The 26,364-nt window shown below is 43.1% G+C and overlaps 1 protein-coding gene and 1 long non-coding RNA gene across 6 annotated transcripts in view; one reads left to right on the top strand and one right to left on the bottom strand.

The window, feature by feature from the left end:
* Positions 1-26,364, bottom strand: part of LOC134737289 (uncharacterized) — a 142,751-nt gene that overhangs the window by 20,650 nt on the left and 95,737 nt on the right. The gene's annotated exons all lie outside the window — the stretch shown is intronic.
* On the top strand, positions 17,815-18,425 carry LOC129487557 (interferon-induced transmembrane protein 3-like). Its single transcript, XM_055288478.2, has one exon. The coding sequence runs from the start codon at positions 17,862-17,864 to the stop codon at positions 18,261-18,263; it is 402 nt and encodes a 133-aa protein (XP_055144453.1). The 5' UTR covers positions 17,815-17,861; the 3' UTR covers positions 18,264-18,425.

Here is a 26,364-nt window from a genome sequence, read left to right as displayed (position 1 = left end):
CAAGTGGTCAAATCCTGTTCAAAAACACACATTGTCATATTTACCAATTATAGGACTAATTTGGCATACGGGGGAAACAACCTAAAATCATGAAACTCTGCACTAAAGATGGCTTTAAAACAAACTAATTTTTAAAGTTTATGCATACTGCATTTAGTGTACCGCCCCATATACTAATTCATTATAAAGCTATTTATCTCTAAAATGATTTAATATTTGTAATTTTAAAGGAAAAACAAATATGTCCATACACAATCCATTGCAATCTATCCTAATGTCTGTTTTCCCCATGGTCTGAGGAGATCATGAGCTCTCAGCCAATGAGAGAGAATATGACAGACTATGCTGTAGCCTCCTATCCATTGAGTATTACCGTACTATACGGCTTACACTCTCAACCACCAATCAGCTCTTTGCTGTGTTACTTGAATCGATTTTGTAACATGTTGTTTAGTTTGTGGTGGTGACCTCTCTTTTAGACGCTTATCTTGTGCTCTGGTCAATAGTTTTGATCCATTAATGACTAACAAAAGTACACATGTGATAAGACTAGACGTGATTTCAAAGGAAGAGTATCATGAGGGATTTTAAAAGTAAGTTTTAATGGCTAGGTGTGGTGGCTGGAGCCCATAATCCTGGCACTTTGGGAGGCCGAGGCAAGAGGATCACTCGAGCCCAGGAGTTTGAGACTAGCCTGGGCAACATGGTGAGACCCTCTCTCTATTAAAATACACACATACATAAAAGAACAAAAAGTTTTATGATCGCTTGAGGCACCCTCATGGACAGCATGGACATAGTTGAGAAACAAGAGTGAAAGTCAGCAAATGCTTGGGATTGGTAGGAATTGTTGGACATTGGGAAGGGCATCATGAGCACCTCTGCAGCCCGGCATGGGGAGAAACCACAGTGGGAAGTGTCTGCCCTTTCTGGGGATTTGGAAATAGACATAAGATTGGTAATACAGCAATGTGGGATGCTGGGCACACAACCCCACAGGGATGGGGCTTTAATAGGCTCCTACAGTACTGGTTTGAGTAGTGGTCCCATTTCTGGAAATGCACGTCCCCCAGTAAATAAGTTTAACTGAAGTATAATAATTCAAACTAAATTTTTTCCAGTTTGTTTTGACAAATAGGATATCTTTGGACCTGCTTTAATAAGTCTACTTTAAAATGTAATGTACATGTGTCATTCATTATATATTCAACCATGTAAATATCTTGAAAACAGTTTATTTTCTAAAGTAGGTTTAATATTTTCCTCCAAAATATTTTTAAACCATTAATTTCCATGACAAACCCTGTAATACAAAAGTAATCTCTGAGCCGATCTCTGACCACATCATGACAAGCTCTAAATCGGCACCATCTAAATTAGAGCACCCACCAGCTAAACAGCAGCATCTGTCATTAATCTCTTTGTAAACTTATTTTTCTGCTCAAAAAGAGATAATAAAATTGTGCTTGTAAGTTAGGGTTTAAAATTGGAAAGGGATACATGATTCCTTTAAAGAAGATAGTCTGCTTCAGAAAGCCGTTTGTATTCCATTCTGGGTTAGAGATGGTTACCAAGGAGACCGCGCAACTTCATCAGTAGGCTTCTAGGATTGGGAATCTAGTGGGCTCTCAGGAAATATTTGTAGAAAGAAAAAGAAAGAGAGAAAGAAAAAAGGAAGAATGAGAGGAAGGGAGGGAGGACAGGCTTTCTCCTATTAGAAAACAATGCTGCAATGGTTAATTTTATGTATTAACTTGGCTAGACCATGGTACCCAGGTATTTGGCCAAAAATTATTCTAGATATTTCTGTGAAGGTAGTATTTTTAAAGATAAAATTAACATTTAAATCAGTAGACTTAAGAAGAGGGAATTCTGCAAGCAGACTGCCTTTGGAGTCTCACTGCAGCAGCAACTCTTTCCTGGGCCCTCATTCCCGCTACACAACCTTCTCTCTCCAGCCTGACCTTTGGCCCCATGTGGCATTCCCTATGACTAGTCCAAGGAAGAGAAAACTCAAACCTGGATTATAATTGTTCTGTGAGATATGCAGGCACCACTGAAAGTAGACAGCTTCAGCACGACAGCCCCTTTTGGGGGCATCCCTGAAGGACAGTGGTGAAGGGAAATCCCCCACTGTGGGCAGAACTTTGGGCAGTGCACCTGGTTGTTCATTTTGCTCAGAAGGAGAAATGGCCACATATGCAATTATATACCAACTCATGAGCTATAGCCAATGGTTTGGTTGGACGGTCAAGGACTTGGAAGGAGCATGTTTGGAAAATCGATGACAAGGAAGTCTGGGGAAGAGATGTGTGGATAGACCTGAATGGATGAAATATGTGAATAAGAAATAGATCTGAATGGATGAAATATGTGAAGATATTTGTGTCCCGTGTGAATTCTCACTAAAGGATGACCTCAGCAGAGGAGAACTTAGGTAATCAAGTGGGTAAGATGACCCATTTTAGTTTTGTTTTTAATTTTTAAAAAAGTAGTCAAATGCAGTAGTGAGAAGGGGAGAAAAGTGGAACAAGGAGTTCTACCTGTAACTGACGGTGCACAATCCATTGAGATAACTCACTATCTTCGGACCAGCCAAGAGGACCCATGTTGTGAATACCAGTCAGCCTCTTTCCCCAGCCACCTCTGTCATTGCCCAGTGGACTCATGAACAAAGTGGCCACAGCTAGTACCCTGTAGTCCTAGCTACTTTGGAGGCTGAGTTGGGAGGATCACTTGAGTCCAGGAATTTGAGGTTGCAGTGAGCTGTGATTGCGTCACTGCACTCCAATCTGGGTGACAGAGCGATACTATCTCAAAAATAAAAAATTAAATTCTAAAAAAGACCGAGATCTTCCAAGGAAGAGGGAATTGTGCCTCCAGACTGCTTTTGGACTCAAGCTGCAACATGGACTCTTTCCTGGGTCTGTAGCATGCAGGTATGCCCAGCAGATTCTGAATCTGACAGCCTCCACAATCACTTGATTCAATTCCCTAAAATCTCAATCTCTTCTCTCCCTCTCTCTCTCTCTCTCTCCCTCGTGTGTGTGTGTGTGTGTGTGTGCATGTCTGTACATATATATGTATAGACACACACATGCTATAGTTCTCTTTCTCTGGAGAACCGTAAAACAAGCATAATATAAAGTCACATTGTGGTGCTGATATAAACTCATCATATACGTCTGTAAGTGCTTTCTGTGGCAGGGCGCGGTGGCTCACGCCTGTAATCCCAGCACTTTGGGAGGCCGAGGCAGGCGGATCACGAGGTCAAGAGATGGAGACCATCCTGGCCAAGATGGTGAAACCCCATCTCTACTAAAAATATAAAAAATTAGCCAGGTGTGGTGGCATGCGCCTGTAGTCCCAGCGAGGTAGAGGTAGAGGTAGAAGTTGCAGTGAGCCGAGATCACGCCACTGCACTCCAGCCTGGTGACAGAGCAAGACTCTGTCTCAAAAAAAAAAAAAAGTGCTTTCTGTAATGATTGCTGTTACACAGATAGATGGTGTGACACAAAGCAGGAAGACAAGCGAGGTTCCTGGTGAACGCAGCAGTAAATAGCAGGAGGTGAGGCTCTCCTGGTATAAACATTCCAACCCCCTACTGAAGAAAATTCAGAATGGGTCTTCGATTTTTAAGCAAAGGGGAGATGAGCCCGATAGTCTCAGCCTTGCAGTGGGTAGGTGAGAGCAGAGGAGCCATCTGTCCTGGAAAGTCCATTTGTTTAATGAATCCCACCAGCCATACAAGCAGATCTAATCCTAGTGGCTCTGAAAGCCAGGGGCTTTGGGAAAAGTTACAGCGCTAGCCAGACAGAGCAGTCAGGGGCTGTGATTAGAAGTATAATGATTCCAATGATGAAAACAATTCTTTCTACAAATCTTTAAGAAAAAACAAAGATTAGACAATGACTGATAAGATTTAAGGATGGGTGAAAATGTAGCAAATGTACTTAGGCGTATATTTTCTTTAGTAATTTACTCGGTGGGGCTGTCTGCTTTTTAATGTTATCTGTTTTAATAAAGAGATCTCTCCTTTGTAAAGGAAATTATAATTAGGTTGTAAACTAAGTTAATCTTTCAGTTAATCATACCTTTGGGAGATCTGGGTGTTTTAGACTGGAAAGCTCTAATGTAAGAATCGTCACTTACTTAGTGGCCACTACCCTAATCATATGCAAATACTAAGAGGAACTAAACAATCTCTTGAGTGCTGAGCTTACAAACTCAACCCCAATAAAGAGAAAAAAAAAATCAGAGGACCAAAACAGTATTAAAATTTCCATATGCATGTGAACCTCAAATGCAGTACAGAGTCTCCTGACACTGTCAAACATCAATAATAATTATAACAAAGTGGCATTCTAGGCACCCAATCAATGGTTTTGAACTTTTTCAAGATGACAACTCCCTTATGGTATTTTCAAAACTTTCAGTATCCCCTTAGAGTGGTAGTTGTATTTTAGTATCTGATACAAAAATAATGAGACAGCATTACTACGAATTTGGAAGTTATGGAGCAGTGGCTCACACCTGTAATCCCAGCACTTCGGGAGGCTGAGGTGGGCGGATCACTTGAAGCCAGGAGTTGGAGACCAGCTTGGCCAACAGGGCAAAACCCTGTCTCTACTAAAAATACAAAAATTAGCCAGGCATGGTGGCAGGCGCCTGTAGCCCCAGCTATTCTGGAGGCTGAGGCACGAGAATCGCTTGAGCCCAGGAGGTGGAGGTTGCAGTGAGCTGAGATCATGCCACTGCACTCCAGACTGAGTGACACAGCAAGACCCTGTCTCAAAAAAAAAAACATTGGAAGTTATTATTTTAAATGAATGTGTAAAATATTACTCATAAAAACTGTATATATTGAGAATGGTAGTTCACATGTGTATGAGCTCCATGATTTATTTAGTCTAGGTGTGTACATGGGTTCATAAGTCCTTTGCATAATTCCTTGGCAGCCTCAGAGCTCTTTAGCCACTGGTTTAGATAATGGGGTGTGAAGCTTCTCAACAACCTAAATGTCTTTAAGGACCCTGCATGTTACAGCAAACGCAAGATCATCTCTCTGGCTGCCATGGCTAGGCAATGTCTCATACTTTATCATGATTTATCATGACTTATCATGGCCTCCACTGATACCATAGCTTCCTAACTGTCTCACTGCCTCCGCTCACCTCCACTCCTTCTCCCAATTCTAATTCACCCTCCATATTACGGCCAGAGCCACCTTTCTAAACATCTAGATGGGCCCACGCCATTTCCCCACTCAAACCTATTCATGGCTCTTCATCACCAACAGCAGCCTTCTCAGATTTGAGCACACATCAGACTCCTTTGGAAGACTGTTAAAATGCACATGATGGGGCTCCATTCCCAGAGTTTCTGACTCAGTAAGTGTGGGGTGGAGGCTAACGATTTGCCTTTCCAACAGGTTTGCAGGTGATGGTGATGGTGCTGGTCCAGGGGCCCCATTTAAGAACCACTGCCCTAGGGTATAAAACCCAGACTTCTTAGTATGTATAACGAAGTATGTCCTTCCTGGTCTGGACCCTGACATCTCTCAAATTTTGTCTGCTGCCTGGTTTGCTCTTTACTCCTTATCTACTTGTCAGTTTCTACTCCTTTTAAGCTCAAGCCTCATCTCCCTCTCAGAGGGCCCTCCAGGCAAAATTAATTGATTCATCTTTCATGTTCCCATTGACTTGGTTCACATCTTCATCTTGTAGCATGCATCATATCTCTTTGCAATCATTAGCTTACACATGTCTGCCTCACCCACTAGATTGAGGGCTCCATGAAGACAAGGATCTAGTCATCCATCTTAGCGTTCCCAGCACTAGAACACAGAAGGTGTTTAATAAGCATTTCTGCATACTTTTGAACCAGTACAAATAGCAAACACAAAACTTTTTAAAGACACATTCTCTAGGGCAGTTAGAAACCCTGTACCCTGTTGCCTCACATCCGTAGATTAGATTGTTGGCAGAGTTCAAGACTCAAGAGGTCAAATGCTGCTTACAGCAAAGAAAGTAATATGCTAACACCCTGCAGCTATTTGTGATCCCGATTAAAAAGGACACATGTGACTGGTGAGGTGGCTCACACCTGTAATCCCAGCACTTTGGAAGGCAGAGGCAGGCAGATTGTCTGAGCTCAGGAGTTCGAGACCAGCCTGGGCAACATGGTGAAACTCATCTCTACTAAAAATAGAAAAAATTAGCTGGGTGTGGTGGTGCATGCCTGTAATCCCAGCTACTCAGGAGGCTGAGACACGAGAATCGCTTGAAACTGGGAAGCAGAAGTTGCAGTGAGCCAAGTTCGCACCATTGCACCACTCCAGCCTGGGTGACAGAGCAAGATTCTGTCTCAAAAAAAAAAAAAAAAAAGACACGTGTACATATATATGTCATGCATGCAAATAAAATTAAGAAACATATGAAATCTTTATTGGAATCTAAGACTAGACTGGTAGCAGACCAAAAACTTGTGTTTGTCTCTGAAATTCTGTATGGTTCAATGAAAATCAGAGATGGTTTCACCTTCATCCCAGCAACACAGCACTAAAGCAAGGGCAACAACAATATTTCAGTGATCCTTTCCATAGGCCTTTTACAAACCCTGTTGGAGGACTTCCCAACAACACAATAACTGGGGGATGGCCATGAGAGATGGTGGCAGGGGGTTAAATGTTTGAGATTGTGCATGGTCCAAGAGGTAAAGAGAAAAAAATAGAGCTTATAAGAACATTCAATGTGGCTGCAAACACAAAGTGGATGATATGTGTACCGGGGTCTCAAGACTATTTGTACAGTTGCCTCTGGAGAGATAGCTGCACAATTAGAAAGCAGCACCTTCCAAGGTAAACAATGCTGTGTTATGTATACAGAGTCTATTATTCTATTACTGGCTCCTACATGAGGCATATTCTGATTAATCACACACCGACTAGTAGAAGAGTTTGCATTATAGTTCCAAGGATCAGTCTTAGGATACCTGATCTCTAACTGCCATAACCTGTCAATTCTCATTCCCTCTCTCCCTTCCTTCCTCCCTCCTTTCCTCCCTTCTCTCTCTCTTCCTTCCTTCTGACTCCTCTGCCTTCATATATTCACGTAATTTTTTAAATGTATGTATCCACACACATCCTCCATTCTTCAATTACTTCTCATGACTTTCATAAATTAGTTTGTTAAATGATACTTCCTCATACTCTGATAATAGCTACCAAATCTTGCTTAACTTTTAACGATCTGTCATCAGATCCTGTTCATCAGAACATATTCAACTTTAAAAAATGTTCTTTCAATATTTTATTCATTCATTTATTCAGTAATTAAGTGTCATAGGTACTATGACACAGCAGTGAACAAAATAAATATGAATCGTGACCTCATAGCCTTGTGGGGAGAACAGTAGATGAATGATATGGTTTGGCTCTGTGTCCCCACCCAGATCTCATCTTGAATTGTACTCCCATAATTCCCATGTGTTGTGGGAGGGACCCAGTGGGAGATAATTTGAATCATGGACGTGGTTTCTCCCATACTGTTCTCGTGGTAGTGAATAAGCCTCACAAGATCTGATGGTTTTATCAGGGGTTTCCGCTTTTGCATCTCTCTCACTTTCTCTTGCCACCACCATGTGAGAAGTGCCTTTCAACTCCTACCATGATTCTTAGGCCTCCCAAGCCATGTGGAATTGTAAGCCCAGTTAAACCTCTTTCTTCTTCCCAGTCTCGGGTATGTCTTTATCAGTAGCATGAAAACAGACTAACACAGTAAACAAGTAATCTCACAAGCAAATACATAATTACCAAGTACCAGTACCTGGAAAGAAAAGTCTTTCCTATGAGATACTGAGTGTGGGATCTAATCCGAATGAAGGAAATATGGAAAATTTCATCACTGACCCCAATTCTTCACCCTTCCCTGTATCCAAGCCGTTTGCCATGTGACGTTGCAGCCCCTCCCACAAAAGGGGTAGTGTCCTTACTTTCTAACTCTGGCTTTGGCCTTTTGACTTGATTTGACCAATAGGAGAAGGCAAAAGTGATGTTGTGCCAGTCTTGAGCCTAGGTCTCAACAGTCCAAATGCATTTATCCCTGGCTATTGTGCTTCTGCCATTGCCATGAGAAGGACATGTCCGGGTGATAGGATTTGGATCTGTGTTGCCACCAAATCTCATGTCAAATTGTAATCTCCAGTGTTGGAGGTGGGGCCTGGTGGGAGGTGATTGGATCATGGTGGTGGATTTCTCATGAATGGTTTAGCACCATCCTCTTGGTACTGTCCTCCCAATCATGAGTACATTTTTGTGAGATCTGGTCATTTAAAAGTGTGTGGCACCTCCCGCTTCTCTCTCTCTCTTGCTGCTCAGGCCATGTGACATGCCGGCTCACCCTTCACCTTCTGCCATGATTGAAGTTTCCTGTGGCCTCCCTAGTAGCCAGGCAGATACCAATGTTATGCTTCTTGTACAGCCTGCAGAACTGTGAGCCGATTAAACCTCTTTTCTTTATAAATTACCCAGTCTCAGGTATTTCTTTACAGCAATGCAGGAATGACCTAATACACCAGATTAGCCTGCTGGTCTTAGCGGGAGGATGAGAGACACATAGAACTGACCTGTCCCTGCTAATGTACTCTAGCCAATCCTGGGTTAAAGCGCCTGTAGTCCCATCTACTCTAGAGGCTGAGGTGGGAGGATTGCTTGAGCCCAGGAGTTTAAGTCTAGCTTGTGCAATATAGTGGGATCTGTCTCAGAAAAAAAAAAAAAAAAGCAGAGCGTCCAGCCATTTCAAAGGCACATGTGTGAAACAGGCTTAAATGCAAGAACTCCAATAATGCATGTTTTGAGCTACTGAGTTTTTTTTTGTTTTTTTTTTTTTTTTTGAGACGGAGTCTCACTCTGTTGCCCAGGCTGGAGTGCAGTGGCGCAATCTCAGCTCACTGCAAGCTCCGCCTCCCGGGTTCATGCCATTCTTCTGCCTCAGCCTCTCCAAGTAGCTGGGACTACAGGCGCCCGCCACCATGCCCGGCTAATTTTTTGTATTTTTAGTAGAGACGGGGTTTCACCGTGGTCTCAATCTCCTGACCTCGTGATCCGCCCACCTCGGCCTCCCAAAGTGCTGGGATTACAAGCGTGAGCCACCGCGCCCGGCCAGAGCTACTGAGTTTTGGCATAGTTTGTTACACAGCAATAGCTAACTGATACAAGATACCAAGGAGTTCTTCTACAAGAAGGTGACATTTGGGCTGAGACTTTTTTTTTTTTTTTTTTTTTTGAGACAGAGTCTTGCCCTGTCTCCCAGCCTGGAGTGCAGTGGCGCAATCTCGGCTCACTGCAGGCTCCACCCCCTGGGGTTCACGCCATTCTCCTGCCTCAGCCTCCCACCTAGCTGGGACTACAGGTGCCCGCCACCTCGCCCGGCTAATTTTTTGTATTTTTAGTAGAGACGGGGTTTCACCGTGTTAGCCAGGATGGTCTCGATCTCCTGACCTCGTGATCCACCCGCCTCGGCCTCCCAAAGTGCTGGGATTACAGGCGTGAGCCACCGCGCCCTGCCTGGGCTGAGACTTAAATGTTAAATGGGTATCAGATGAAGAATGCAGGGCAGAGTGTCTTGATGAAGGGAGAGGCATGTATGAAAGACTTTAGGTGAGAAAGAGCTTGGTGCACTCAAATAACTGGAAGAAACTCTGTGGTTTGGAGAAGGGAATGAGCTGACGCCAGAGAGGAAGCAGGGCTGGATCATGTGTGGTTTCTCATATAGTCGACTTAGAGATTTTAAGATTCAGTTTCAAAAATTAAACTCAGAAGAGAGCTATTTATGATCAAAAACATAAAATCAAGGGATTGTTGTCTTCATTATTATTAATGTAGAACTGTGCTGTCTGGCCAGGTGTAGTGGCTCATGCCTGTAATCCCAGCACTTTGGGAGGCTAAGGCGGGCAGATCATGAGGTCAGGAGATCGAGACCTTCCTGGCTAACATGGTGAAACCCCATCTCTACTAAAAATAACAAAAAATTAGCTGGGTGTGATGACACATGCCTGTAGTCCCAGCTACTCGGGAGGCTGAGGCAGGAGAATCGCTTAAACCTGGGAGGCAGAGATTGTGGTGAGCCGAGACCGCGCCACTGTACTCCAGCCTGGGCGACAGAGCAAGACTTTGTCTCAAAAAAGAAGAACTGTGCTGTCCAGTAGGGTGGCCATTAGCCACTATGGCTACCCAAGCTTAAATTAGTTTAAATTATTATTATTATTATTATTATTTTTGAGATGGAGTCTCACTCTGTTGCCCAGGCTGGAGTATAGTGGCATCATCTCAGCTCACTGCAACCTCCGCCTGCCAGGTTCAAGTGATTCTCCTGGCTCAGCCTCCTGCGTAGCTGGGATTACAGGCGCCCACCACCACGCCTGGCTAATTTTTGCATTTTTAGTAGAGATAGGGTTTCACCATATTGGCCAGGCTGGTCTCGAACTCCTGACCTCAGGTGATCCACCCGCCTTGGCCTCCCAAAGTGCTGGGATTACGAGTATGAGCCACTGTGCCCGGCAATTAAAATTAAATAAGATAAAAAAATTCAGTTCCTCACTTACACTAGCCTCATTTCAAATGCTCAGTAGCCCTATGTGGCTAGTGGCCACTATATTGGCAAAGCAAATATAGAATATTTTCATTATCACAGAAAGTTTTATTGGAGAGGGCATTCGTTTCTTATTGCTGCAGCATGAATTACTACAAAGTTAGCAGCTTAAAGCAACATAAATGTATTATCTCGTAGTTTCCATAGGTCAGGAATTTGGGTGCGGATTAGCGAGGCCCTCCACCCAGGGTCTCAGCAGGCTGAAATCAAGGTGTGAACTGGGATCTCCTCTGAGGCTCGGGGTCCTCTTCCAAGCTTAGTAGTTGGTGGCAGAATTCATTTCCTTGCATCTGTGTGACCAAGGGACAGCTTAATGCTCCCAGAGACCACTCTCAGGTCCTTACCATGTGACCTCCTCTTCTCACAACATCAAAGCTTGCTTCTTTCTTCCAGAGGCCAGCAGCATATATTCTCTGACCTTCAGTTTCTTTTAAAGGGCTTGTCTGATTCGATCAGGCCCACCCAGGATAGGGCTCCCTTTTGATTAACTCCAAGTCAACGGATGAGTAGCCTCGTCAAGGGAGTGACATCTCACCACATTCTCTGATCCTGCCACGCTCAAGGGGAGGGGGTATATCCACCAGTGGGGCAGGGAATCTTGGGGGCCATCTAACATTCTGCCTACCTTAGACATCAGTGATCTAGAAAGTAGAGAAAGGTTAACTAAATGAATCAACCGGGAAGGCAAGTAGTGGGAGAATTTAGAATGATTAGTACAGGCTTAGAGTACAGGGGTAATTGCCATTCAAATAATCTCTACATGACCGAGGTCTGTAACAGCATTCTTGTAATTGAAGGCTAGCTTCAGCTAGGATCAAGGTTTATCTACAGTAGTTTCACTCTTAAAGCAGCTGTAACCAGTACCCTGCACGCTGCCATGGGGGACAGAAATAGGTCCCCTAAAAGCAAGCACAAATAGAAATTACCTTCAGGGCTGACATGCCTACATTCTATTTCCTTGCTGTTACTAACCTCCTGGAGTTTCTGACCTTATACTAGTCTTGATCTCCAAAACCCAATTGCTGCTTCTCAGATTAACTGATTTACTGGCTTGACACACCGTGGCTTTGGCCTGAACTCTCTGGCTTCCAGACCCTTGGCCCTCCTGACTGCAAACAACTGTGGAGCTTCCACCCTTGGCCGGATACTCCTGGGCACAGTCCTCATGCCTCTCAATCCCTGTTTGGCTGCTCCTGTGACTTGGGGTTCAGGGAAGGAGAGAGTCTGAAGCACTGATTTTCAGGGGGAGGTGAGCTGGTAAAAAAAATCATTTATACCATTAGGCTTAGTTTTCCTGAATGTAAACTTCAACCCCTGATTATAAGGACTCTGTAAGGCTAATTATTAATTTTAAAGAAGTGCTAATTAGAAATCATGCAATGAATATATTTATCATTTTGATAAAGTTGTATCTACATAATTTAAAATTTTACAAAGAAACTCTTCATTAAGTGTTGCACGACATTATTTTAAGAAATTCTATTTCAAAGCTCACCTGATTCTGAAATGGCCTCTATAGTAGCACTTTCTTTTTTTAAAAAAAATGGTTCTTTCTCACAAGTGAAGAATAAGTGTTTGCATTCTAACTATAATCAGTATTTCAACCAAGTGGAGATATTTTAGTGCCTTCGGTGGGCATTTATCTTCTTGCTATCAGCACAATAGAACAAAAATGTACCCATATTAGCATTAATAATAAAACCAAGTCCATTATGCAGACTTTCTTGTCAGTTAAATTCGTTGCAGGCACAGTTTTGGATTCAGTTTCATCCATTTGGAAGTACTTTTGCTGTCAAGCAAATTTTTGTTTTATCATTTTAATTTTGGAGGTTTTTTTGCTCTCCTGTGTCTGAATCACCTTTTTAGAGGTTGGAAAATGGTTCTTCCCCACTGATATAGGAAGGAATTGATTTGGCAAACTTAGATATTTTCCCTGCGATGTGAATAGAGTTAATTTTAACAGAGCTGTTTCATTTTAACAGCCTCAACTTGCACAGTGTGTGTCATGCCAAACAGCTTTGTGTATCATCATCGACTGATGTCAGCACAGTTCTAGAAATAGTATTTGATAGTTAACAGCTGCCACAGAGCCAGAAGGGGAACACGAGACATTGTGTTTCAGGAGGGTTCACGAAAACTCGTGGCTATTGTTTTTATTTATTTATTTAATTTCTTGACAACGAAAGAAGAGCTTAAAATACCAAGTGTAGGCTTTTAAAAAGAGACTAATATTCCTCAGTAGGTCAAGTGACTCCTAGAACCTTGATATCATAGGCAATATAAATATTGTGTTCTGAACTACGTATTTGACTAATTTAATATAGCTTTTACTCATTTTACAATTATGTATTTGGTCAACAGGTATAGAGCAAAGGTTTGCCTTTAGACCAAATAGATGGTGAAACCATGTCTTTTGTTTGTTTGTTTTTTTGAGACGAAGTCTCTCTCTGTCACCCAGGCTGGAGTACAGTGGCGTGATCTCGGCTCACTGCAACCTCTGCCCCCCGGGTGCAATTCTTGTGCCTCACCCTCCCGAGTAGCTGGGATTACAGACATGCACCACCACCCCTGGCTAATTTTTGTATTTTTAGTAGAGACAGGGTTTTGCCATGTTGGCCAGGCTGATCTCGAACTCCTGACCTCAAGTGATCCTCCTGCGTTGGCCTCCCAAAGTGGTGGGGTTATAGGCATGAGCCACCATCCCTGGCCATTTTGTTTTGTTTTGTTTGTTTGTTTGTTTGAGATGAGTCTCACTCTGCAGCCCAGGCTAGAGTGCAGTGGCACAATCATGGCTCATTGCAGCCTCAACCTCTCTGGCTCAAGGGATCCTCCCATCTCAGCCTCCTGAGTAGCTGAGACCACAGGCCAGCACCACTATGCCTAGCTAATTATTTTTATTTTTTGGTAGAGATGAGGTCTCACTATGTTGTCCAGGCTGGTCTTGAACTCAAGAGATCCCACCACCTTGGCCTCCCAAAGTGCTGGGATTATGGGCATAAGCCATCACACCCAGCAAAAACTTTTCTTTAAAAAGCCAGATAGTAAATATCGTAGGCTTTGTGGGCCATTTACAATCTCCATTGCAATTATTCAGTTCTGCTGTGGCAGTACTAAAATAGCCATAGACAATATGTAAATACATGGGTGTGGCTGTGTTCCAATAAAACTTTATTTACAAAACAGGTGGTGGGCCAGATTTGGCCATGGGCCATACTTTCCCCACTGTTGCTTTGGATCATAAGTGGCAGATGCCACATATTTCCATGCAGCATGTCATAAAGGTGAAAGGTACTGACACACTCTTATAAGCTTGTGAATCAACTTCCACATGTGCTCCCTGTGGAAACGCAGGCGGCCCTTTAATGGCCACAGAGGGGCACTTAATTATATACATATATGTGCTCTACAACCACTCTAATAATGGTATGAGAGTAACTGAGCAATAGATAAGCCTTTATGAACTGAGAGGATAAAGATCATGATCTCTGGTGTACAATGAACCTGATTTTTCTTCCCTTTCTTATTTTATTTAAGTTAATATCACCCTTAAAGTTTGAATTATCCTGCAAGAATGCAGGTTCATTAACTCCCGTTCAGCTTGTGCATCATCTTAATGAGACATATTTTGTAACGATGTGAATCACAAAACAGTCCTGGGTTCCAGAGGACCTAAATGTTTCATTGAAGTCGTTACGAGCATTGCATACTAGGAGGGAAAGAGATTTTATTATTTAAAGATAACTTGCACAGAGAAAAAAAAAAACAATCCTAGGAAGAAAAGTTGAAGCATAGCCTGAAAAATAAAATAATTTTAAAAATCAAAGAACATGCTGGTTGTAAAATGCTATTGAGACAGCCTTTCTCTGGCCACTCCGTGCCCCCTCTCAACCATGAATTTATTACCATGAAAAGTGCCAATCTGATGGTATACAAAGGTGGGGGGAAAATGTAAGAACAATGCCTTACATTTTCTACATTTTTTGCATTCATGTATCACACTTGATACATTTTTCTTGGAGATGCCATTTTAACCCCTGGCATCTCAAAGGCAAAGTGATGGTCTCACACCTGGGAATGCTTAAGTAGGATCTCATCCATTGACAACTTCCTAAAAGGTGATCACTTTTTCCAAACATGCCTCTTGCTCTATGCTACATTTTCTTTTAACAGTCTCTTTTTGTTTTTAATTTTTTGTTTGTTTTACAACAATTTTTTTTTGACGTCTTTCCTTCTCTTAATGTTATTACTGGGGCTCAGAAACCGATACCCTAAAATATGGTGGTCTGACATACTGAAGTGAAGAAGCCTCAAGGTCTCTCTGAACTTCTCCATCCCATTGTCTCTCTCAAAACCTTTATCTGCCTAAGATCTAGACCCACCAAAAGGAACCGTTGTTCCTTCTTCTCCTCCCTGTAAGACCAAGAAGGTAACCACACCTGAACAGACCCTTTCACAAGAAAATGAACAAGTTAATCTCTGTTCCCTGATCCATTCATTCTTCCTAATAATCCCGTCAACAGAGTTCCTCTTCACTCCCTTCCCATAACCTGTCTAGCCAGGATGGCATATAAGCTTCAAAACCCCATTGCAGGGTGGATGGTCACTGCGTGGCTCTCTGTGTGTATGTGTTAAATAAATTGTCTGCCTTTTGTCCCATTAAACTGCCTTTTGTGAGTTGATTTTTCAGGCGAACCTTCAGAGGGCGAAGAGGAAGCTCTCCTTTGACCCTACATTGCTGTAATCTCTTGACTGTCTTGTCTGTCCTTGTTTCTCCTATTTGTTACTTTCTGGAGATGGAAAAGTCAGCCATTTGTCTAATGGAGTTCAGAATGATTTTAATACTGTAGCCTCTCTTTTTAGATTGGTCTGTTACTGCCTTCAGTAACTACGCCATATAACACCATAGTGTTGCATCATGCTAAATGTTATAATGCCATCTTCTTCTTTAAGGGGTTATTCTCATAGCAATTTAAGTTGAATAAGTAAATCATTGTACTCTTAAGTTATTCCTATCGGTGTGCATAATTTATAAAAACTAGGCCTGCTATTGTGTTATTCATTTTCCTAATTGGGTTAGGTCCATCTGTAGATCTCTTTGGCTCTCAGTTATCTGGTTTACCCTCACGCCATCATGAATAAACATCACTGGTCTCAATATTGATTGCTAGAATATCTCAGCCCTAATTTCATCATCACACTCTTTAAATGGCATGGAAGTATTTTTACGGGCACTCTTTTCTCTCCCAAACCCCCCATTTCATCCTCTGGAATCCCTATAAAATGCTAAGTAAATTTCCTAACATATTCCAGTCTTTACCAAATGTTCCCCCTGCTTCCTAATTATAACTGAAGCCTGCTCTCCCTTGAGGACGTGCAGGGAGCTGGAGCTGGGGTGAGGGCAAGAAGAGCTCCATATTCTCTTATCTTCTCATTGTGCGGCTGCCAAACCATCTTTTTTTTTTTTTTTTTTTTCTGAGACGGAGTCTTGCTCTGTCACCCAGGCTGGAGTGCAGTGGCACGATCTCGGCTCACTGCCAGCTCCGCCTCCTGAGTTCAAGTGATTCTCCTGCCTCAGCCTCCCAAGTAGCTGGGATTACAGGTGCCTGCCATGGTGCCCAGCTAATTTTTTTGTATTTTTAGAGCAGACGGGATTTCACTATGTTGGTCAGGATGGTCTTGAACTCCTGACCTCGTGATCCACCCGCCTCAGCCTCCCAAAGTGCTGGGATTATAGGTGTGAGCCACCACACCTGGCCAAACCATCAGTTTTTACCTTCACATGAATGTCTCTTTCTCTTCAGCCTCACACCATCCAACTACGTAGCATCTTACAGCTCCTCATGGTGTCATCTGCTGGGACAGAGGCTAACATGGTAGAAGGACTTCATAAATAGCCAAGGAATCATGCCTGTAATCCCAGCACTTTGGGAGGCCAAGGCAGGCAGATCATGAGGTCAGGAGTTCAAGACCAGCCTGGCCAACATGGTGAAACTCCGTCTTTACTAAAAATACAAAAATTAGCCAGGTGTGGTAGCACACGCCTGTAATCCCAACTACTCCGGAGGCTGAGGCAGGAGAATTGCTTGAACCCAGGAGGCAGTGGTTGCAGTGAGCCGGGATCGTGCCACTGCACTCCAGCCTGGATAACAAGAGTGAAACTCTGTCTCAAAAATAAATAAAATAAAATAAAATAAAATAGTCAAGGAATTAATGAAATAATGCATATAATTCTTGCTCATTTTCTGTATTCATCAAAAATGGCTCAGCCTTCCCCTCTCTGACAGGTCCCTGAGTCATTTCCAGGGTCTTTGAACTTGTTTAAATCCTTGCATCACTCTTTTTTTCACACCTATGTTCCAGTGGCTGTTGCCTCCTCATTCGTGAGTGTACCAAGTTCCACGTCATCTATAGCACTATACTCACTCAAAAATCTTAAAATTCTTGAAGTTCATTCCCAATCAGTCTCTGTCTCTACTGTTCTGCCTATTAAACTATCTATCTCAGTGTTTCTCTGAATTTTGGTATCCACAAACAACTTTATGGCTATTTAGAACATGTGGATTTTCCATTGTAGATAAATTGGCTTTTAAAAGATTATTGAAACCGCATGAGTTCCTTTGTTCTGTTGAGGCAGAAATTGGCAGGCAGGGGATTTATTTGAGGAGTGCGTTTGAGATTAACATCTGTAGGAGAAAGGGAAAGAAGGCAGGTTGGGAAGAGGGAGAATTAAGCTGCAGTGTAGTCACTGCAAGGCCTCAGTCCCACAGGCAGCTCCTTCAGCACTGGTCTGAACTGGGGCATTGGGATTGAGCTTCCATACAATGGCAACTGGTCATTGGTTGCAGGCTATCCTGGAAAGGGGGTATGTCCTTGGACAAGAAAGCTTTCTTCAGCCTAGGCTATTCCCTAAAAGGATTGACAGCTGAGAGCTGTCTGCCTACAACCTTCCTAGCACCTGGGGCAAAGATATCTTAAAGCTGGGGATCTGGGCAATGTAGTCCAATATCGACAGCGGACACTCACTCAGGCTCAGGAGGCACATTGTTCATCATCTGCTGTGCTCTGTGGATACAGCAGGGCTGGGTCAGCCTTTAGACTTTCATCTGACTAGCCTAGCCTTTTCCTTGTTGTGATTATAGGTAGTGACCCATTAATACTGAGTGCAGAGAACCATCCCCGTAACCCGACCACTGCTGGTCTTCGCTGGACACCATGAACCACACTGTCCAAACCTTCTGCTCTCCTGTCAACAGCGGCCAGCCCCCCAGTTATGAGATGCTCAAGGAGGAGCACGAGGTGGCTGTGCTGGGGGCGCCCCACAACCCTGCTTCCCCGACGTCCACCGTGATCCACATCTGCAGCAAGACCTCCGTGCCTGACCATGTCATCTGGTCCCTGTTCAACACCCTCTTCATGAACCCCTGCTGCCTGGGCTTCATAGCATTCGCCTACTCCGTGAAGTCTAGGGACAGGAAGATGGTTGGTGACGTGACCGGGGCCCAGGCCTATGCCTCCACCGCCAAGTGCCTGAACATCTGGGCCCTGATTCTGGGCATCCTCATGACCATTCTGCTCATCGTCATCCCAGTATTGATCTTCCAGGCCTATCGATAGATCAGGAGGCATCATTGAGGCCAGGAGCTCTGCCCATGACCTGTATCCCACATACTCCACCTTCCATTGCTCGCCCTGCCCCCGGAGCCGAGTCCTGTATCAGCCCTTTATCCTCACACACTTTTCTACAATGGCATTCAATAAAGTGCACGTGTTTCTGGTAAAAAAAAAAAAAAAAAGAAAAATATTTGCCAGTCTACATCAGGGCTCATGGAGTGCCTTATCTGCCCAAATATAAGACAATTATGTACATAAGACAGTAGCTCCATGAAAAAATACAAAACAAAAGCCTTTTGGGCAATTTTAATATATATGCATACGATATGGTTTGGCTCTGTGTCCCCACCCAAATCTCATCTTGTAAGTCCCAAAATTCCCACGTGTTGTGGGAGGGGCCCAGTGGAGATAATTGAATCATGGGGGCAGGTCTTTCCTGTGCTGTTCTCCTGATAGTGAATGAGTCTCATGAGATCTGATGGTTTTAAAAACAGGAGTTTCCCTGCACAAACTCTCTCTTTGCCTGCTGCCATCCATGTAGGATGTGACTTGCTCCTCCTTGCCTTCCACCATGATTGTGAGGCCTCCTCAGCCATGTGGAACTATAAGTCCATTAAACCTCTTTTTTTTTTTTTTTTTTTTTGAGACGGAGTCTTGCTCTGTCGCCCAGGCTGGAGTGCAGTGGCTCAGTCTTGGCTCACTGCAAGCTCCGCCTCCTGGGTTCACGCCATTCTCCTGCCTCAGCCTCTCCGAGTAGCTGGGACTACAGGCGCCCGCCACCACGCCCGGCTAATTTTTTTGTATTTTTAGTAGAGACGGGGTTTCACCGTGGTCTCGATCTCCTGACCTCGTGATCCGCCTGCCTCGGCCTCCCAAAGTGCTGGGATTACAAGCGTGAGCCACCGCGCCCGGCCTCATTAAACCTCTTTCTTTTGTAAATTGCTCAGTCTCAGGTATGTCTTTATCAGCAGCATGAAAATTGACTAATACAGCATATATGTATAAGTGTGTGTGTGTGTGTGTATTTAGAAATGGGGTCTCACTCTACTGCCCAGGCTAGAGTGCAGTGGTGTGATCATGGCTCACTGCAACCTCCACTTCCCGGGTTCAAGCAATTCTAATGCCTCAGCCTCCCAAGTAACTGGGATTACAGGCACACACCACCACGCCCAGGTAATTTTTGTGTTTTTAGTAGAGCCTGGGTTTCACCATGTTGGCCAGGCTGGTCTCAAACTCTGGATCTCAAGTGATCTGCCCACCTCAGCCTCCCAAAGTGCTGGGATTACAGGCATGAGTTACCGTGCCTGGCCTCACTTTATAAGTTTTCTAGAGTTTTTCAGAACACATCATCTTTATTTCCATCTAAGTTGCCTAAGATATAGTACCTTTGGAATCTTTATATAATAATGATCCTTGATTCTCAGTCAACAAAATAAAATAAAAAGAATACTGACCTTGAAAACTGTATCCTAAGCTACTTGTGAACTCCATAATATAATCACTTGTTTTATTGCACCTTAAAGTGTTTTTAGAAGACTGTTCTCAACAATTTCCAACACTTGTAATTGAGAGGTCATTTTCCCATTCATAATTACTATATCTCTGTTAAACGTTTTCCTCTCCTTTCCTTTCCTTTCCTTTCATTTCCATTCCTTTCCTTTTGAGACGGGGTCTTGCTATGTTAGCCAGGTTGGTCTTGAATTCCTGGACTCAAGCAATCCTTTGGCCTCAGCCTCCCAATAAGCCAGGATTACAGGTGTGAGCCACTGCGCCTTGCCTAAAATTCTTTGTTTTTCTTTTAACTGATGCCATAGCTTATTATTGTAAGAATATAAATGTCTTCTCCCAGGGGAATTTATTGTTCAAAATAAAGTAACTAAGAGGGCTTCATGTAATATGAATGACTTTGTAAAGATTTTAACTGAAGTCAACTTTTCTGTGAGACTATTTTGGGGTGGGGGTTTGGGGAAAGACTGCATTATATTTGGGTATATGCAGCAACCACAATGAAAAAGTTTTCCTCTATATAATGATTTCCAAAGAGAAACAGGGCTTACCCTGACCCAATTTCCTAATCTCCACTCTTTGGTTTATCTGCATTATATCTTCTCTCTAGCACCAGATAAAAGTTACTAACGGTAGGAAGAAGAAAATGCAGAAACATCTTCAAAGTTGCACACGATGTGGCTGGGCAGTGGCTCATGCCTGTAATCTCACACTTTGGGAGGCCGAGGTAGGAGGATTGCTTGAGTCTAGGAGCTCAAGACCAGCCTGGGCAACATAACGAAACCCCATCTCTACAAAAAATACAAAACTAGCTGGGTGTGGTGGCACACACCTGTGGTCCCAGCTACTTGGGAGGCTGAGGCAGAGGGATCACTTGAGCCCAGGAGGCAGAGGTTGCAGAGTAACTGGGAAGCTGGTAAAATCAAATTAAGCAAATGACAAATTGCTCAGGAACACAACAAAGAATGCACTAGTGGCAAAAATCCTTTATCAAAGATATCAGTGGATATGATGTGATATCAGCCGCCCTCAGCATGGGAGAGTCCTGGTGACCCTGGTTGGGTTTAAGCCCATCACTCCTCCTGGGCCCGAATCCCTTCCACAGCTACGTATCCGCAGCATTCCTCTTGTAGCAGTCTGTGTGCCGCCGACCCCACCCCTGATGCTGAAGCCAATAGACATTTATCATCCCTCCTGCACTTGACCTCTCCTGCCTTTCCTCTAGAAACATGCTTCTCCCTTGGAATGACTAACCCAACTTCTGCACAGCTTTCCTTTTCTCTCTCTGAACTCCTCCTTTTTAATCTTTAAGGAAATCTCTGCTCCTGAATTACAGGTAAATGTTCTTGTTCTCTAGAGTTTCACTGTCTGCCCTCTGCTTAAACTACATCCTCTGCCTGAGCAAACTGACTTATCCCTGTTGCTTTATTTGTTACCTATAAGCCAAAAACTTCCAGTCAGACTGTTTGGGTTGAAATCCCAAATTAGCCACATTCTAGCTGTGGAGTCTTGGAAAAGAGTATAATAAAAGGACTGATCTCACAAGGCTGGCTATTTAATGATTAAATGAAATCATACATGTAACATGCTTAGTACAGTTTCTGGCACATGGTGTAACACATTGAAATGTTAGCTGCTTTTCTTAGCATCTCTATTTCCAGCCTGTATCTGAATTTGGAATTACCTTGTATAGATTCATTTAGATTTCCTATAAACACTGCAAACTCCACAGGCCCAAATTTAAACTTGCCATCCTACCCTATTCATCCCACTACCCCATACACACACATCACACACACACACACACACACACACACACACCTACAGAAAGAGATTTATTTTAAGGAATTGGCTATGTGATTGTGAAGGTTTGGTAAGTCCAAAATCTGCAGGTTAGGCAGACAGGCTGGAGACCCAGGGAAGGGTTACAGTTCAAACCCAGGGGATATCTACTGGCAGGATCCCTTCTTGCTGTGGGCAAGTGAGTCTTCATTCTTTTTTTTTTTTTTTTCTTTTTTTTGAGATGGCGTTTTGCTCTGTCACCCAGGCTGGAGTGCAGTGGCGCAATCTCGGCTCACTGCAAGCTCCGCCTCCTGGGTTCACGCCATTCTCCTGCCTCAGCCTCCTGAGTAGCTGAGATTACAGGTATGCACCACCACATCCGGCTAATTTTTGCATTTTTTAGTAGAGACGGGGTTTCACCATGTTGGTCAGGCTAGTCTCGAAGTCCTGACCTCAGGTGATCCACCTGCCCCAGCCTCCCAAAGTGCTGTGGTTACAGGCGTGAGCCACTGCACCTGTCCTAAATGTTCTTTTTTAACAAGTAAAGCATGCTCGCTGGTAAAAAGTCTCGATACAGAATTGATACAATGGTATCAACAGTTCATCAATAGTAAAATCGGAGTTTCACCACTCCTGCCTCATGTCCCACTGCCAGTCCTTGCATTAGGGAAACTATGAATGATTTGGAGAGTAGGACCTGCCATCTGATTTCCATTTCAACTTCCATTTCCCAGGCGTCCTGCCCAGGAGTTTTACTCTCTTTCTCACAGCTTATCTCCCCCAGGCTCCCTCCGCCTGACCTCCCTGGCCTTCTGCCAGATCCTCCTAGACATTCTCCACTTCCCCAGAACACTTGCCTGTGCTATTTCCTCTCCGCCCCACTGACCCCCACTCCGTCAGGCATATGGATCCTTTGAATCCACGGAGAAGTTTTCCTTGACAACACTTCACCCCCTGGCCACATCAGATCCCCTCTTATGCCCTGGGCATGTTTTTCTTCAGAGCTTAAACTGTTTGAACTTTGCATTTATGTGAGTGATTATTTGACTAAGGTCTGACACCCAGACCGTAATAAAAGTTCTGGAAAGTCAACAATCATGTGTTTCTTAGGTTGCTATATCCCCAGCACCCAACGCCACATTTGATCTAAAGGTGTGTCCTGTTAGTTGGACCTTCACAATAGATCCAGGATCTAACCATTTCTCATGACCTTCCCAGGGATCTCCCGAGCTGGCATCGGGACTATGACTATAATGCCCACATGCTTTCCGTGGTCTATGTTAGGGGGACAAGGACCCTGCGTGTCGTATGCTTCATTACGTACCCAGTGCTTTATCTTTGCCCAGCACATGGGCACACGATTAATATTTGTTGAACTGAATTAACCAGAATTGTTACTTTATTTTCTTAATCTCTATTTCAGCCATAGTTATAATACTCACATCCATACATATTCTTACCACATATTTGAGCAGAATCGAGGTCTAAGTAATAATTTATATGTATTCCAGCACAAAGATATTGCAGTATTTAGTAAATGACATTATCACTATTTAAAATAACCAATTCATCGTTTTTATCTTTACACTTTCACCTATATTCTTATCTACCATACACACCAAGGATAAGGTGCATACCTCTTTAGAACACCAGTTTCTTATCTGTAATAAAAGGGAGTTTGGAGCTGGGTGTGGTGGCATGCACCAGTAGTCCCAGCTACTCTGGAGGTTGAAGTGGGAGAATTGCACGAGGCCCAGGAGTTCAAGGTCAGCCCAGGCAACATAGTAAGACCTGTCTCTTAAAAAAAAAAAAAAAAGTGTGGGCAGGGGATGGTGTCTTTCAACTCTATTTCTGGGGCCCTATGTGATGAGCTGCATAAGCACCCACTTCTTATTCATCTTTGCATCCTGAGAACCAGCCCAGGTCTTGCATGCAGCAGGAACTCAAGAGCACAGCCCTGCTGTGGGCTGTCTACATTCAAACCAGCCACGCACCGTGTTGGCTGTACAAACCTGGAAATTACCTTAATCCCTCAAAGCCTCGGTTTCCTCCTCTGAAAAGTGGAGATTGTAAGATAATGCTTGCAAAGAGCTGAGCACAGGGTCTGACTCACAGTCAGCTCTCATGGAATGTGCATGAATGTATGAGCCAGTGAATCTAGGATTCTAGACAAATTGCCTAGATTAAATGGCAAAGTGTGCATTCTTTCTTTGGTATCATGTTCTCTAAAATATTGAATGGTTAACATAACTGTTTCTACTCTTCAGTTTATAAAGTAGATGTAAATTAGTTCCTTGCATTTGTGCTAGAATACCAAATATTAATAAAATGTACAGTTAGTAATTGCATTGATATTGCTAATGCATGTACAATAAAGGGCATATACTAAATCTTTATTTTTATGTATAAATATGCACATAAACTGATTATGTCTACATTTAAATGAACAACAGTATGAATATTTCCTGAAAGTTTGTTTTGGGCAAGAATTTTCTGTTTCTATTATAATAAAAGGACTTGGTCAAGTGTGGTGGCTCATACCTATAATCCCAGCACTTTGGAAGGCTGAGGCAGGTGGATCCCTTGAGCCCAAGAGTTCAAGACCAGTCTGGACAACATGGTGCAACCCTGTTTCTAGACAAATTAGAAAAATTAGCCAGGGATGGTGGTGCACACCTGTGGTCCCAGCTACTCGGGAGGCTAAGGTGGGAGAATGGCTTGAACCCGGGAGGTGGAGGCTGCAGTGAACTGTGATCGCGCCCCTGCACTCCAGCCTGAGTGACAGAGCAAGACCCTGTCTCAAAAAAATAAAAATAGAAAATAAAAAAGACCCACTTGATTATCATATTGTTACCTAATTATGCCCTGAACAAAATTAAGTCTGAACTTTTATTGGGTTAAATCAGAGCTCGGGAGTTACATTATCTTGCAAAAGAAGTTTCTGACTGTCTCATTAAATAAGAGAAGGTGTAACAACAAATTTAATTATCAAATGTGACTTTTTCTGCCAACTTTTTTCCCTCAACTGTTTATGCTGTTGGTTTAGCCCATCTGGTTTTTATTTGAGAATAGAAATCACAAATCCCACAAACCATCCACTGATTCCTAATCCTAGAAAAGACTGGTATTACTTTAGCAGCATAATATGTTTTTCTTTCCTCTGGTGGAAATAAATGTGCAGCTTTATAGTGGATTAAAAAAGACAATTGAGAAATTTCCTATTATAAACATGTATGGTATCTTAATTTCCTAGTATAATAACCGGCCGACTAACATAATTAATTATATTTTAAATGCAAATTGTTGACAACGGTTCATCTGGTTGAAATTATTTAAGCCACATCAACTCTAAAGAAAGTCCTGCTTTCTAACTCCTAATTCTTTTTTTAGAAAAATAATTCCATATTCTCTCCCATGCCCAGCAATCTCTTAAAAATTTCACATGATATTTAAAGCACCATCACTACAACCCCATAGAGACAACTAGGCAAATATAAGTGATTTATATGCAGATTTCAACCTATTTACCGAGCTTAATAGTAAGAGACAAAATATTATATGCAAAATGCGTTCATTTAAATTTTTGATCAGATCTTTCTGCTGCTTGATGGAGCAAGCAAGTTATATTGGTATAGGAGCAAGTACATTTCAGAATAGAAGTCTCAAGCCAAGTTTATATGTAGTGAGAGACTTGGACAACAGTATGGCTAGATAATCCATTAGTTTCACTCATCTTGACTGACAAGTGTCTCTGAAATGTGAATCAACCCTGAAATTTCCACAGGAAGTACTAAAGTAGCTGAGATAATGACAGCTCTCAGACCAACAGTGCTGTGGGACCCACAGGGATCACCTTGCTTTATGTTTCTGAAAAGGCAGGATGCTGGCCACGTGTGGTATGCAAGATAATTTTAGGAAGCACACACACATTGGTTATATTTACAGTTCTGTTTGTGTATCAACATGCATTAGAACAAACAACAAACATTGAAACTGTGATTGAGGCTGGGTACAGTGGTTCATGCCCATAATCCCAGCACTTTGGGTGGCCGAGGCAGACGGATCGCTTCAGCCCAGAAGTCTGAGCAACATGGCAAAACCTCGTATCTACCAAAAAAAAAAATTAACTGGGCATGGTTGTGTGTACCTGTAGTTTTTGCCACTCAGGAGGGTGAGGTGGGAGGATTGCTTGATTCTGGGAGGTTGAGGCTGCAGTGAGCCATGATCGGGTCACTGCGCTCCAGCCTGGGCAACAGAGAGTCAACAACCACCACCACCACCGCCACCTAGGATTTTATGGATGTTACTAGTAGTTAAGTAAAAAGGTGAGTTGATTAAAGGAAAATATTGGCCGGGCGCGGCCTGTAATACCAGCACTTTGGGAGGCCGAGACAGGTGGATCGCAAGGTCAGGAGATCAAGACCATCCTGGCTAACATGGTGAAACCCTGTCTCTACTAAAAATACAAAAAATTAGCTGGCATGGTGGTGGGCCTCTGAAGTCCCAGCTACTTGGGAGGCTGAGGCAGGAGAATTGCTTGAACCCGGGAGGCAGAAGTTGCAGTGAGCCAAGGTTGCACCACTGCACTCCAGCCTGGGCAACAGAGCAAGATTCTGTTTCAAAAATAAAAGAAAAATATTAAGAAAATAATAGGGCAGGTAGCATATGCAAATGATGAAAATAGTCATGGTCATATATATGGATGATTAAAATTTGGATGACACTGACCCTAATTTTATAGGTGAGGAAAATGAAGCTCTGAGTAGTGTTTTTTGTTTTTGTTTTTGTTTGAGATGGAGTTTAATTCTTGTTGCCC

The sequence above is a fragment of the Symphalangus syndactylus genome, chromosome 8 (assembly GCF_028878055.3).
Source record: "Symphalangus syndactylus isolate Jambi chromosome 8, NHGRI_mSymSyn1-v2.1_pri, whole genome shotgun sequence".
NCBI lineage: Eukaryota > Metazoa > Chordata > Mammalia > Primates > Hylobatidae > Symphalangus > Symphalangus syndactylus.
This window is presented reverse-complemented; position numbering and strand designations above follow the sequence as displayed.